Below are 15,888 nucleotides of genomic sequence, written 5' to 3'. Positions count from 1 at the left end.
GGAATGCTGTGGGGATCTGCCCTTTTGAAGTATGTTTAGTAACCACAAGGAGGTGTCAAAACCATTAAAACAGCATTAGGTCCCTTGGAAAAATCTTTTGGTATCACCCGATTTACATTTTTGAGACCTAGTGGCTTAATAGGTCAAAGTGGGCAATTTGAGTTGGAGGGTTTGTAGAATCAAACCAAAGGTGGATTCATGATTGTCTAGGGTCAAATGAAGTGTCCCCATTGATTTTTCTGATCAGAGAAGTCATTTGAGTCATTTTCCCATTTTGTGGCCTATTGAGGGATTGAAGCCCTGAAGTCAAAATTGGATCAAAGTTGCATTTGTCTTGGTGAGTAGATTTGGTTTAGTGCAGGATTTTAGATAGGTTTAGGAGTACCTTTGTAACCAACATCAAGTGTGTGTGTGGTTGGTTGTACCTTTGGAGTCACCTCTTTGAACCCTAGAGGGTTTTTGAGTTTGGTCTCACACCTTCAGTTGTGTACTTTGCATCAGGGAGTGCCATAATGTATATGGAGGAAATGTATACAACAATATTGAAAGACTAAATGAATTCAACCACAAAACCCTAGCCTAACAACAACAAAGATCCACCATAACATATGAAGATTACCTAAGACAATGCAAATCAAATGAAATCACAAAGATTATACCATCACATGTCTAATAGGGTTTGGATCTCCATTGATCTTGCTTGATATATTTTCTCTCAGATTTTATATGTACACAAGAGCTCAACAAAGAACGAAAATGTGGTTGCAAGTAGGATCGCATATGAAAGTGCAAAGGCGTAGTGTAGTCAATTGATCGAGTAGTTAGCATAGATTGATTAGGGTTGATAATGAAGGAAGCATCTCCTTATATAGAAGACACTATAAGAAATGGAGGGATAAGATTGAGAGGTGTAAAAGATAAATGGTCGGCTAGGATTAGAGGGTAGGTAGAGAAAATAAGAAAATAATGAAAGGGTAGGTAGTGTAGGAATTAATCTAGATGAATGACATGTGTCATAGGTAGAAAAGGTTAATGAATTAATTAAATAAATAAAGATTTATTTAATTAATAGAAGAAGTGGGATCAATTAAATAAATAAAAGTATTTATTTAATTTAGGAAAGGATAATTTAAATAAATAAATGTGTTTATTTAAATGAGAAATAAGGCTAGAAGATGATAAATGAATTAATTAAATAAATAAAGATTTATTTAATTAATAGAAGAATTAGGCTAAAATAATGAAATAAATAAAAATATTTATTTAATTAGATTGGACAATTTTAGGTGTCTACACACTTTCTCCTAATCCTTCTTCTTGCCCACCTGAGGAGGCTGCTCTGGAGCACTTTTCTTGAGGGTTTTTCGCTGAGGCCAAAGAGTAGGAGGGATTTCCTTTTTCTTACGAAAAAACTGAGGTTTTTTTTCCAAAATAATCATAGCATTGGCTAACCTGGTGCATCCCTCCCCCACATTGCAACCAGAAGGTTGTAGTACACCAATATTAGGAAAGGGAGATTTAGTATCCATATGGACCTCAGTACCTCCATTTTGAGAAACATTTCGAATGATGCTTTCCTCCTCTCCAACTACTTGATCTATGTTCATACATTCTTGAGCAAAAGGAAGCCCTACAAGAGCCTCATCAAACTGATCCAAATTATCCAAAGCATCAAATTTGTTAGAGACCACATCAATCTGCCTATCTTGTAGAGTTCTCTTCTGTCCCCTACCCTTATTGCAAGCCTTAACTGAGACAAGTCCCTCCTTGTCTTTCACCACAAGAGTTTTCCCTTTATATTTTTTAGGTGGTGGATGAGATGATTCATTGCTTAGACTTCTTGTGTGGTTAGATTTCAGATATATACACTACAAGTGGCCATACTCAAGACAAACTTGACATCGAAAGGGAAAGGTTTCGTAATCAATTTTTTGAATCCAAGATGTGAATCCACACCAAATTTCAATAGAATCTGGTAAGGGTTTTCTCAAATCAACTTCAATGCAAACATAGACATAAGTGATTACCTTTTTTTTTTTTCATGGTTTGCTATGACAAACCCACTAGTTTGCCAAGCAATAACACCACCGAGTGAAAAATATCTCATTTCCAAAATTCTAGTGGAAACCAAGGGAGGCACACCCAAACAAGAACTCTAGATGGAAGTTTCTCATATGGGTTGAAGTGAAAATGCTATGGCTTGATGAAAATCCCTACTTGATTATAAAAGTACAATCTGCCTTCAAAGGCCTTATTTCTTTTAGAGATGCTCGAGAAAACCACCAAGAAATAACTATTGGCAGTAAGAAAAACCTCCATATCTCCCTCAGGATTCCAAATACGTCGATCCCATGACTCCAAATAAGGAAAAGAGACTTGAATGCTCATGAACTTGCAAATCAAGGCATGATTAGAAAGATAATTAACGTTCTCCTCCACTGTGTTTGGTGGAATCACCAACATGGGCCTTTGCTCACTCCTAGTGAGACATCCATTCACTTTCTGAGGTTGAAATTATTGGCCATTTGGTGGAATTGATTTTGTGTTGCATTGATGTTTTGTCATTGATGCCAACACTAGCTGTTTGGATGCTTTACTGACACCCTTATGATCTTGGTAGGTTGAGTGGTTTCTGGTTAACTTGGATTCGACATGATCTAGTAGGCTCTGGTATAGTCTGGTGATGGAATTAGCTTGTTCATGATACCTATACTCATATTTGGTCTGTTGGTTTTGGTCTGGATATCAGATGCTATCCTTCTTGCTTAGAAGATTGGTTTTTGGTTCCGACGAGGGTTTCACCGACAGAGATTTTGGTGGAGATCCTTGATTAATTGCATAAGTGGTATTGGCACAGCTTCTGGTGGAGTTTCAGGATGCTATTGGTGATCTCATTCGAGACTTAGCAGATGGAGATCATTATCGAAGCATGTGGACCTATCCTAGGTCTCAGTTGATTTAGGTTATGGATCAACTTTAATGTAACATATGGATAGGTCCTATTGATGTATTTCCGGGATGTCTTATGTGTTGATATTATTTGTATGGTCTAAGGCTGACATGGTTTGTAATTATGTAATTGGTTTATTATCTGGTGGCCGACCTGATTGTTTATGGTCGAGGGTTTGTATATATAGATGTAAGATCTCATTGCAGATCATCATGGTTATGGTTAGAGGTCATGGTCAAGGAATGTAATGTATGAATAATGTAGTATCATTCAGGCAGAGGAGTTGGTCAATCTTTGGAGATCGAATTGGATTTATGTAAGAGGATTTAGTCCGCTGGTATTGAGCTTAACTGGAACTGTACTTAGGCGTAGGAGATGCTATCTTTTGCAGTTCAAACACTTCTCCGAATTGTAGTCTGGATTTGTATGTAGTCAGTGAGGCTCCTTTTGTGATGAGCAGTGCGCTCTAGGTTGTTGGCCTTCCTGCAAGTGCAAGCCTCTTCATTGTAATTCACATACTTACTGCGGAAGTATTATTTGACTGTGGGTAGGCTTCCCACCATGGTTTTTCCCTTTATCGGGTTTTCCACATACAAATCTTGGTGTTATGTGGATGGTATTTATTCTGTGATTATTGTTTATGCTATTTCGATATTAATGTTTTGGGTTTTGATATTAAAGTTTAAATTGCTAATGGTTCTGGTAATCTGTGACAACTGATTCACTGGTTATTTGAACTGTCTAACAATTGGTATCAGAGCCTTGGTACTCTTTGCAGAAAGCTTAACCACTTGAGGAAGATCCTATGGCGTCTAAAGTTCAAGTTCATCTAGTTCTTCTGGATCTATCTTTCAAAGGGATATTCTGAGGCTTGATGGAACAAATTACACAGTACGAAAGATTCAGATGGAGACTCATCTGAGATGTCTTGGCAAAGAGATTTGGAGATCACACAGAATGGTATCACACCCTATAATTCGGGATCTGGAAATCCTCCTCCGACAAACCTGGACAAGGAGCTTGAGAATGATTGTAGAGCAAGAGAAGCCCTCTTGTGTGCACTTTCTAATCAGCAAATAATGGGATTAACTGACAAATCATCTGGAAAGGCTATATGGGATAACTTGGAGACTGTTAATGAAGGTGACCCCACAGTGAAGATTGCTAAACTTGATGGTTACCGGGTGAGATATGAAAACTTGAAGATGGAAGAAGATGAAAGGATTAATGCATTCATGGAAAGGGTAAATGAGATTATTATGGGAATTCAATGTTGTGGTGGAACTCTGAGTGAAGACGAAAGTATTTCTAAAGTCCCAAGAGCCTTATCATCAGCTTACAAAATGAAGGCTACTGCTATTAATGAGTTGGAACAATGGTAATACATCTATCAAAAAAGATACTTTGGTTGGGAAACTATCTGCTTTTGAGCTTGAAGAATTTGGACCTTCTGTAGCTGTGAAGTCTGAACCTACTTTTCATGCATCTACATCTACAACTGGTAAGCAAGACTGAAAATATTTTTATGAAAATGAATTGGAAGATATGAAGAGAGAAGATGATGAGTTTGAGCAACTTGAAACACTATTTTCTAGAAGAGTACCCAAAGGACCGGTAGGAAGTAAGTATGAAGGAAAATCACCTTTTAAATGTTTTGCATGTAATAAGATTGGTCATTTTGCATCTAGATGTCCTAATTGAATTCAAGATTTGAAGAAAGAGTTAGAAGATCATTTAAGCCTAACCCTGGATATCAGAACAAGTATAAATACAAGAAAAACAGAGACAAATCATGCTACATAGTGGATGAGGAAGGCATTACTGATTTTGATGATGAACCGACAAAAGACTCTGCTAGTGGATCCGACAATGGGAAGGAATGGGTGTTCTTGGCTATCAAGGAAGATGATCTGGCACTGGAAGAGAATGTACCTAAAGAGAAGGCACTTGCTGCTAAAATTGAAGACAAAGATGAATGGGTAATTGATAGTGGTTGTTCACATCATATGACTGGAGATAAAGGAAGTTTCTTTCTTTTCAAGAATTTGATGGTGGTCTAGTTAGATTTGGAAATGACAAGGCATGTATGATCAAAGGAAAAGGAACTATATCACTAGATGGTAAGAACAATACTGACAATGTTTATTATGTTGAAGGTTTGAAGCATAATCTTTTGAGTGCAGGACAATTGGTAGATAAGGGATTTCAATTATAGTTCAAGGATGTAAAATGTAAAATCATTAACAAATCTAGTTTGGAGATTGCAACCGACACACAAACAAAAGGTAATATATTTCATTTGAACTCCGGTGAGATAACTTGTTTGATTACACAAATTGATGAGAGTTGGATATGGCATAAAAGGTTGTGTCATGTGAATTTTGATTGCATTGTGAAGGTCAGTTCAACTAAGGTAGTTAGGGATATACCTAAGATTATGAAGCCCTATAATTAGGTATGTAAAGAATGTCAAATGGGTAAATAGGTTAGAACCTATTTTAGGAGTATACAAGATAAATCAAATGATGTTCTTGATCTTATTCATACTGATTTATGTGGCCCTACTAGAGTTAAAAGTTTTCAAGGTGATAAATATTTCATGCTAATCATTGATGATTATTCTAGAATGACATGGGTTACTTTTCCAAGGGAGAAATTTGAGGCTTTTGAAAAGTTTAAAATCATTAAGGCTAAAGTGGAAATTGAGACATGATTGAAGATTAAATGTTTGACTTCGGATCATGGTGGAGAATTCACATCCGGTGAGTTTAATAACTTTTGTGAGAAGCATGGTATAAGGAGGCAATTTTCTACTCCCCAGACACCTCAGCAGAATGGAGTTGTGGAAAGGAAGAACAAAACTATCTTGGATGTTGCTAGAACAATGATGATGGAAGCTAGTCTACCTCATATATACCGAAGAGAAGCAATGAGCACAATGGTTTATACATTCAACAAAGTGCATATCAAAGGAGAAATCGATAAGACACCTTATGAATTTTGATTTGGCAATACACATACTGTTAAGTGTTTCAGAATCTTTGGTGGTAAATATTATATCAGGAGAGATGATATCATTGGGAAATTTGATCCTAGATGTGATGAAGGCATATTTCTTGAATATTCTATGAAAGCAAAGCATATAGATGTTATATTAAGAGATTGCAGAGAATTGTGGAGAGTGCTAATGTCAAGGTGGATGAGCTAAATAGAGGTCAAATAAGAGTTTATGAGCAAGAACCGGTGGTGGAAATGATTATATTTGAACTGATAGCACCTTTACTAGAACAAAGTGTTGAACTAGTTACTCTGGCAGTATCAAAAAAATCAACAGTAACTGAAGAAGCCAGAAGAGGAACAAAGAGTCAGAAGACTCCTAGGTATGTGAGATTGAATCATTTAGAAGATCAGATCATTGGGGATAAGAACAATGGAGTGATGACAAGAAGAAGACTGGCAACTAATGAGGTATGTTTAATTTCTCAAGTTGAACTGGTATCAGTAATTGAAGCATGTAAAGATGAATGTTGGTTGAAAGCTACGGAAGAAGAATTGGATTAGATTGAGAAGAATAACACATGGACTTTAGTTCCCTGACCTAAAAATAAGAATGTTATTGGAACTAAATGGGTTTTTAGGAAAAAATTGAATGATGATGGTCAAGTTGTAAGGAATAAGGCTAGATTGGTCTATAAAGGATATTTTCAGAAGGAAGGAATTGATTATGGTGAGACTTTTGCACCTGTAGCTAGGATTGAAGTTGTAAGATTATTTCTTACCTATCTTGCCCATAAAAACTACAAGGTTTATTAGATGGATGTTAAATGTCCATTTTTGAATGGGGATCTTGATGAGGAAGTTTATATTGAGCAACCTAATGGTTTTTCACTTTCAGATGATAAAAATATGGTTTGCAGGTTAAGGAAAGCTTTATATGGATTGAAACATACACCTAGAGCTTGGTATGCAAGGTTGGATAAAAATCTTTTGAAGATTGGTTTTACTAAGGGTAATGCTGACAGTAATTTATATTATAAGATCACTAATGATGATATACTAATTATTGAAGTATTTGTTGATGACATTATTTTTGGAGGTGAAGATAAGTTGTGCATGGAATTTTCTAAAAAAATGGAGAAGGAATTTGAGATGTCTATGATTGGGGAAATGAAAATTTTCTTAGGTTTGTAGATTACTTAGACTGACAAAGGTATTTTCATCTGTCAAACTAAGTATGGTAGGGAATTGTTGAAGAAATTTGGTATGGGAGATTCTAAACCGATAAGTACTCCTATTGTTACAAGTGAGAAATTGACAAGGAAAGATGTTTCTGCACCGGTAAATCCTACAAGATACAAATCTATGATTGGAGGTCTTCTTTATTTGACTCAGATTAGGCCTGACATAATGAATGTTGTTTGTATTGCATCTAGATATCAGAGTGATCCTAGAGAAAATCATGAGAGTGCGGTGAAAAGGATTTTTAGATACTTGCAAGGTACATCAAAATATGGTTTGTGGTACCCTAAGGATGATGAATTTACTTTATGTGCATATACAGATGCTAATTGGGCTGGAGATGTTGATGACCAGAAAAGTACTTTCGATGTAGCTTTCTTTCTTGGAAAGAAGTTGGTTTCACGGATCAACAAGAAACAATCATGTACTTCTTTATCTACTGTTGAAGCTGAGTATGCTGCTGTTACTACTAATTGTACACAGGTTCTATGGATGAAGCAAATGTTGAAGGATATCAAAGTGCATTGCACTGGACTGATAGTTATTCACTGTGATAACTCTGCTACTATTGACATATCAAAGAATTCAGTATTTAATTCTAAGACAAATAGCATATCTGTCAAGTATAACTTTTTGAAGGAGAAGGTGGAAGAAAATTAAGTCAGATTGGTTTATGTGAACACTAAAGAGTAGATTGCAGATATTTTCACTAAACCTTTGCCTAAAGAATCATTTGAGTACCTGAGATACAGTTTAGGGGTTTCTGCCCCTCCGATAGAGAGCTGATTGATGCTTTTTGGCATTAGTTCGGTATGCATTATCAGAGATATTATTCATTCTGGCATTGATGTGGGGATGCTACTGCTCAGGGGGAGTAGTTAGTTTTGTGATTCAGTGGTTTTTGTTTATGCTTTGATATTTTTTGTCAGATTTCTGGCATTGATGTCAAAGGGGAGATATATTGATGTAAAAAATTAAGGAGTTATATATATTAGGGGGAGAGATACATGTGTAATACAAAGCTTTACATAGATATCATTCACAGGGGGAGTTTGGTCTTTGTTTCAAAACTTCATTGCTATATCTTTGAGTGGGAGATTGTTGGTTGTCTTCCATTGGGGGAGACTTGTTTGGCATTTCTTGGTACTTAGATATTTTTCACATCTAGTGATGCCATCAATTCCGAAGGGGGAGATTGTTGGCCATTTGGAGAAATTAATTATGTGTTGCATTGATGTTTTGTCATTGATGTCAACACTAGTTGTTTTGGATGCTTTACCGACACCCTTCTGGTCTCGGTAGGATGTTTTGGTTTCTGGTTGGATTGAATCCAGTATGCTCCGGTATGATTTGGTTATGGAATTGGCTTATTAATTCTACTCATGTTCATATTCAGTCAGTTGGTTTTGGTCTGGTGATTAGATGCTATCATGTTTGCTTGGAAGCTTGGTTTGTGGTTCTGGCGACGGTTTCACCGACAGAGCTTTGATGAATATATTTGATGATATACCTAAGTGGTGTTAGTGCAACTTCTGGTATGGTTTCAGGATGTTGATGGTGATCATGTTTGAGACTTGGTGGATGGAGATCATTTCTTTAGTGTGTGGACCTATATTGGGTCCCGGTTGATCTAGGTTATGAACCAACTTAATGTAACGTGTGGATTGGACCTCTTGATGTGTTTCCGAGATATCTTATGGGTTGGATATTATTTGTCTAGTCTAAGGCCAACATGTTTTGTAATTATGTAATTGTTTTATTGTCTGGTGGTCGACCTAATTGTTTATGGTCGAGGGTTTGTATAAATATGATGTAAGATCTCATTGTAGATCATACATGGTCAAGGTATAGGATATGAATGTGTATGAGAGAATAATGTAATATCATTCAGGCAGAGGATTTGGTTGATCATTGGAGATCGAGTTGGGTTTATGTAAGAGGATTTAGTCCTCCAGTATTGAGCTTAACCAAAATAGTACTTAGGCACAAGAGATGCTATCTTTGCAGTTCATTCATTCTTCCGGATTGTAGTATGGATTTCTATGTAGTCAGTGAGACTCCTTTTGTGATGAGTAGTGCACTCTAGGCTGTTGGCCTTCCTGCAAGTGCAGGCCCCTCAATTGTAATTCACATACTTATTACATAAGTATTATCTGACTGTGGGTAGGCTTCCCATCGTGGTTTTTCCCTTTACCGGGTTTTCCACGTATAAATATTGGTCTCATGTGGATGGTATTTATTCTCTAATTATTGTTTATGCTTAATTGGTTTAACTGCTATTCTGGTATTTGTTTTAAGCATTCTGATATTAATGTTTTGGGTTCCGATATTAAAGTTTTAATTTCTAAATGTTCCAATAATCTGTGACAACTGATTCACCCCCCCGTCTCAGTTGTCTTCCAGTTATTTGAATTGTCTAACAAATATATTCTAATTTTTACTATCACACAAATCCCCACATTCTCACATATGTGTGAGATTTTTTACATACATTCCCATAATCTCACATGCATTATTCTTCCCTTTTTCACCCTCACTCTATTATCTTTTTTGATTGGAATATATATTGGGATTATTGAGGAAACATAGATTAAATAATTTAATCATGATGGTCATAGACATGTTTTCTAAGATGGTGTACTTATTTCCATGTAATAAAATTAATGATGTGGCACACATAGAAAACTTAATTCATTGGGATGTGGTAAGATTATATGATTTACCAAAAATATAGTTTCATATAGAGATATCAAGTTTGTGGGATAGATTTGGAGAAACTTTTGTTAAAAAAGGAAGCATAATCAAATCTTAGCTCAATATACTGGATATACAAACTAATGGGCAAACAAAATTAATAAACAAGAGCTTGAGAAACTTGTTGAGATTCTTGGTTGGAGAGAAAGCAAGTGATAGGTAGATTTTACATATAATAACTCAGTGAATATGAGAATCAAAAGAACACCATTTTGGATTACAAATGACACCCATCCAAAGAATTTATTAGAGCTAATTATTCCAAGAACATATACATCCTCCATTCTCACATATGTGATGTATTCCACTTTTCAAATTACCATGGTGTATTGTGGGATCACCCCATTACCATAGAAAATCTCCAAACTCCCATGTACTTGCATAATATCTTTTAATTTCCACTCTCACACAAACCCCCACATTCTCTCATATGTGTGAGATATTTCACATACATTCCCATATTCTCTCACATGCGTTATTCTTCCATTTTTCACCCTCACCAGGCTATTATGTTTTTTTAAATGTGTGAAATCCTCACCATCCATCCTAAATCTAAAACAAATATCCACCCTCCATGTTGACACGTGTGAGATATTCCATTTTTCATCCTCAACTCACCATCTCCTTCCATTTTTCATATTAATATATTCCACAACCAATAAGCTATTCTCTACCCTTGATCTCCTAGATAAGTCCCCATCCTCCATCCTCATGGTTTGAGGTCTATTTTAAAAGCTTCCTTCGAAGGACAAGAAGGATAAAATCATTCATCCTAAATATATGTTATCCATTTGAGAAAATTTTAAGAAAAAAATAACCTACATGCAATCATTGCAACCATCCACACATCTTTGATGGAATATCACACAATATGGAAGGTGTAATCATTGCTTGATTTTACATTTTTATTGTTTTATTTTTCATTATGCTCTAATTGAAGGTTTATGTTGTTGTTTGGATTTAGTGAATATTTTGTACATTTTTACTCCAAATTTCACCATCACGGTATTTATTTAGGCATGACTTGTGATACAATACCTTCTCAAACAAGAAAAACACTTCAATTTCAATCATGCAACTTATAAAAAAATACTTGGGACAACTAGTGATAGAAGGCACATGTGGTGTGAATATGAAGATCTTCAACAAATGTTATACTTGCTAATCTCTAACAAGTTGAGTTACTTTATAGAGAAAGTCTCCCACATCCAATCTAGAAATGTGATTTGAGATTATTTTAAACTTCTCATTTTGTCGTTGCACCATTTGTATAACTAGAGAATTATTATTGATTTCTTCAACTCTTATCTTCTCTATATAGGCTATTAAATATTGTAATTCTACAACATTCATTGAGAATATGACATTTTCCAATGAATCAAAATGAAAATAATTATGACATGCACAAAATCATAAATTTTGTGATACTTTATATTTACATGTCAAGAATAAAGCCTACAAATCAAACTATAAATCTAGAACAAAATAAACAAAAGTTCTCAGAAAATAATAAAATACAATATACATGTAAAAGAGGAAGTAGGAGAATGCTTTTATATTATGTTTGTTATGCCACTTCAAGAGGCAATCCTACCAATAGATCATAAACTAAACAATTACAATATTGATGACCCCTCTCTTATTTATAGACTACTATTTATAGTTAATAACAAAAGACAATATCTATTGTCACGTGCATGTGGAATAATTATAATATTTTAATTAGCTAATCAAGGTGAATTTAAAATCATATTCACCCAAACTTTTATTTAATAACATATACATACATACACACATATACATGCATATGCAAATGTGTGTGTATACACATATTACAACAACTCGCTCAATAATTAATCAATATTAAAATAAAACGTATAAAGTTGCACTTTTGTTTGTGATTTTATAAAATTAGAAGTACAATTCACTTAATCTTACTTATTTCTCAACCAAACTTATTCTATGTATATGTTACACCTATCAATTATTCAATTTCGAAATGAAATATGTAGAATTACATTGCTGTTTTTTATCTTATAAAAACAGAAGTACACTTCACCCATACTCATTTAATCCTCAATCAAAATTATTACTTAAAGTATTATACACCACATATATAGATATACATCACCTAAAATATTAATATATATAACAAGTTGAAGGAGAAGACAATCCAATGCACCACGATTTAAATAAACTTCAATAAAACAAAGTTTAATTAAACTTCCTTCAAAAAATCATTTCTAATTTGAGTTATTGCTTGTAGTACTCTTTCTTGTTGTGGCAGTAATTTCTTCACACTCTCCCTCTCCATGCATTTCTTCATCCAAGCAAAAATGTTTGGAAAATTTTCCTCAAACATAATCTTAAAATTTCCAAGGATTTCATACGAATGAAACCAACATATCTGTGGGACAAATACGATATCTACCATTCCAAATGTGTTTCCTCCAAAATAATCTCTTCCTTTCAGAGTTTCTTCCAGTATTGCTAATCCTTCCATATATTCTCGCTTTCCTTCTTCTTGTTCTTCTCCTTTACCTAGAAGTATGCGCCTTCCTCCTAAATAACAAATCTAAAGAAAAAATAATAATAAACAAATATTAAAAATATATATTATTTACAGTTAGTGATCATGATGTTATGGTGTGCGATTCTAAAGTTATATATTGGGTACATGGTGATACTAGTAATATTAATTTATATTAAAAAAATTACAAAATAAAATCACTATTGATTAAACACCCAATATAAATGAAATATCAAACATTTCAGACATTTTAAGCCAGCCTTAAACCACCTGCACTAAGTTGTGTCATACTTACCTTCTTATCTATAAAATCTGTCCAGAATAGAGCCATCGCTCGTTCATATGGATCAGATGGTAAGAAAACCGGACTTTTGCTCCATACCCCATCAACATACTGCAATATAATGGCAGATTCAGACACAGGCCTGCCATTGTGAATAAGAACAGGTATTTTCTTATGCACAGGATTCATTTTCAGCAATAGGGGGCTCTTATTACACAACAAATCTTCTTCTTCCACGTACTCATATTTTATGCCCTTTTCTTCAAGCCCAATAACCACTCTCAGAGAATAGGGGCTGCCCCAAATGCCAAGGACCTTAACCTCATCTTCATTTGCCATCTTCAGCTATTTCTCCTTCAATCTTCACTGAATCTTTTTTTTTGTAAGGAGAACATCATATCTCTGCTGTATTTATACTAGCCGTGGGCTCTCTTTTTTGCTTAGCGGACAAGCAAAAGTTGCCAACTATAGTTGCAGACTTTTAACTATGGACTAAGTCGCTTCCTTTACCAATCTCTATGCGTATTGGCTTGGAAGAATATAGTATTGATTTAATTCCCTGGCAGATTAAAATAAAAATATCATGACTGTTAAACAAGTAGATTCAGACTTCCATTTGAGAATGACAGAATTTAGTATATCATTGAGAGGTACTCTATGTGGTATGAAGCATCTTTTTATACTATTTTATTTGCAAATAGTCAGACGATGCATATTGTAAGGTTCAAAATTTGCTTAAGGACGATCATATGGGGGAAGGAGGTTTTAAATTTGAAGGTTGCATATGGGTGTTGAGTAATTTTTGAGCGATTTGTAATTATAAATGTTTTTAGTTTTAATTGTATTTAAATTTTACAATATATTGTTGTTATTTTGTTACGTTCTTTTTATCATTTTGATGATGGATCCCAGAATATGTGATTGGAAATGTTGATGCAAAAATTCTTGAACACAATCTAATCTAGAAACAATTACAATAATTATTGTTCTTTTTCATTCATATGATGGATTATGGAATATGATTCAAAATGTTGAGTAAATGCAAAATTTTGTTTAATGCACATTGTACAACTTGATTTTGATTCTATATTGACTATGTATCTTAATCGAATCATGAAAATAAAACAATGATTATAATAGTTATGAATTGTTAAGAGATTGTATATTGAAATCGCTCAGTATGAAGAAGCTTTTCAAACTACAAGCCTGCTTCTTTATCATAAGTCTCATACAGTTCGTCTACATTCTCTAGTGTGAGGAGCTTTCAATTATGGAATGCAGCTACAAATACCTAAAACCACAAAGAAGATCATTAATTGTTTACATACACCAGCAATATAAATTAATAAAAAACTTATGACTTTAAAAAGAAGTATGTCTTATCTTTTTATCAATCATATTTTGTTTTTATTAAGGCGAGTTTCTTTATTAGAGTTTTGAATCCAAACAAGCATGATTTTAGGGATAAAATGTGTGTAAAAATCACCTATAGAAATCATTTCATTTTTTTTTGAGAGTTGAAACTTTTCTAGAATGAAAAAAAATATGGAGTACAATTATATTATTGTCAATATTAAATGTTTATGAATGTTAAATATTTTAGATTTTGATATTTCTTGATGGTTTTTACATATATTTTTCAAAATTTAGGTATGCTAGTTCTAGAATTAGAAAAAGTACCATCTTTAATCAATTTTCTACACACTTTATTTCAAATTACAATGTCTAATACTTCAAGATATGTTCAGTTTTATCATAGATAAGCATGATTTTCTAATTAAACTCCATGTGTATCTTAGTGCTTTTAACCAAGTCAGATTTTATTAGGAGTTTCATCAATAAGAATTAAACAAGAAGACATATTAGTAAAATCACATATACTAACATCATTTTCCTAAAAGCACATATCTAAATATGTACCACTTACTATGGGATTCCTTGTTGGTGACATGTGCAAACATTTTAGATGAACCAATCATAATTCAAGGTGACTTTAATGCTATCCTATCCTTGCAAGATAAATTGGGTGAAATAGTCCCTCCTCTCAAAACAATGCAAGACTCTTGTTATTTTGTGTCCAAAACTAGTCCCAAGGACTGCATTCCTTCTAATGAAAATTCTCATAATCAAATAGAAGGTCAAATTTCCTTCATATTGGTGAGAGATTGGATAGATTCTTCATCAACCCAATGTGGATCTCTCTTCATTGTTGCTATTTTTTTAAAAAATATTGCCCCTCTTTGGATCGGATCACTTCCCAAAGCAAATCGACTTAGATTTAGTAGGGCTCATCATAAACCTAATTCCTCCTTCAAGTTTGAGCAAATGTGGTTTTGGGATCCATCCTTCCTTCATCTCCTCAAATTCTGGTGGAAAAACTCCCCTTTCATACAGGGTTCCAAAATGTATCAACTTTGCAAAAAACTTCAGATTTTGAAAGCTCGCATCGAAGTATGGATCAAACAAGTATTCAAAAATATCTTTACCTCCAAGGCTGATCTTGAGGGTCACTATTCCAGATTAATGCAAAAATTGTTTAAAATAGTATCAATCCATCTTCTTACAGAGAACAAAAACGAATTTAGCAGGTCTATAAGGAGGTTCTCTCTAGAGAAGAGATTTTTTGGTGTTAGAAGTCAAGAGAATGTTGGCTCAAAGATGGGAATATAAATACTAAATTCTTTCATTCCCCAGCCAAATTGACAGCCATCAATAATTCAATCTTTCAGATCAAGGATTCATTTGAGATCCTCCTTGTGAAAAATGATAAAATCTAACTTGAGGTTGTCCAATTTTTCACTAACCTCTTTGTAGCTCCCTAGGTGAATATAGAATCAGAAGCAAATGATCTTCATGATCTCTTTGTCAACATCCTTCTTTTAGTATCTAATTAATATAATGTAGATCTACTTAGACCAAATTCCCTTGAAGAAGTTAGGACAATGGTTTTCTCTTTGTCCCTTGACAAAGCTCTTGGTTTGGATGGACTACCTGCCCTCTTCTTTCAAAAATCTCGGGAGTTTGTGTGCCCCTAGGTCTAGTCAACTCTTGAAGAGGCTAGAAGGAATAGTAATATCCCCAAATAATCCAACACAACTTTCTTAGCTCTTATTATTAAAAAGAGATGCCCTG

The 15,888-nt window shown here is 34.2% G+C and overlaps 1 protein-coding gene across 1 annotated transcript; it reads right to left on the bottom strand.

Annotated features, from left to right (window-relative positions):
- Nucleotides 1-1,304: 1,304 nt before the first annotated feature.
- On the bottom strand, nt 1,305-13,095 carry LOC131029150 (glutathione S-transferase 3-like). Its single transcript, XM_057959544.2, has 3 exons — nt 12,769-13,095; nt 12,213-12,518; nt 1,305-1,868 (listed from the first exon to the last, which is right to left on the bottom strand). Exons 1-3 carry the CDS (start codon nt 13,093-13,095, stop codon nt 1,305-1,307), a joined length of 1,197 nt encoding a protein of 398 aa, XP_057815527.2.
- Nucleotides 13,096-15,888: the final 2,793 nt, after the last annotated feature.

Source organism: Cryptomeria japonica, chromosome 1, assembly GCF_030272615.1.
Source record: "Cryptomeria japonica chromosome 1, Sugi_1.0, whole genome shotgun sequence".
NCBI lineage: Eukaryota > Viridiplantae > Streptophyta > Pinopsida > Cupressales > Cupressaceae > Cryptomeria > Cryptomeria japonica.
Note: the sequence above shows the minus strand (reverse complement) of the source record. Positions and strands in the feature narration are given on the sequence as shown.

Coding starts and splice junctions, on each gene's coding strand:
- LOC131029150 (XM_057959544.2), bottom strand. CDS start 13,095: ATGGCAAATGAAGATGAGGTTAAGGTCCTTGGCATTTGGGGCAGCCCC. Junction 12,519..12,768: donor CAGATTTTATAGATAAGAAG/GTAAGTATGACA, acceptor TTTTTTCTTTAG/ATTTGTTATTTAGGAGGAAG. Junction 1,869..12,212: donor TACTGCCACAACAAGAAAGA/GTACTACAAGCA, acceptor GGCCACTTGTAG/TGTATATATCTGAAATCTAA.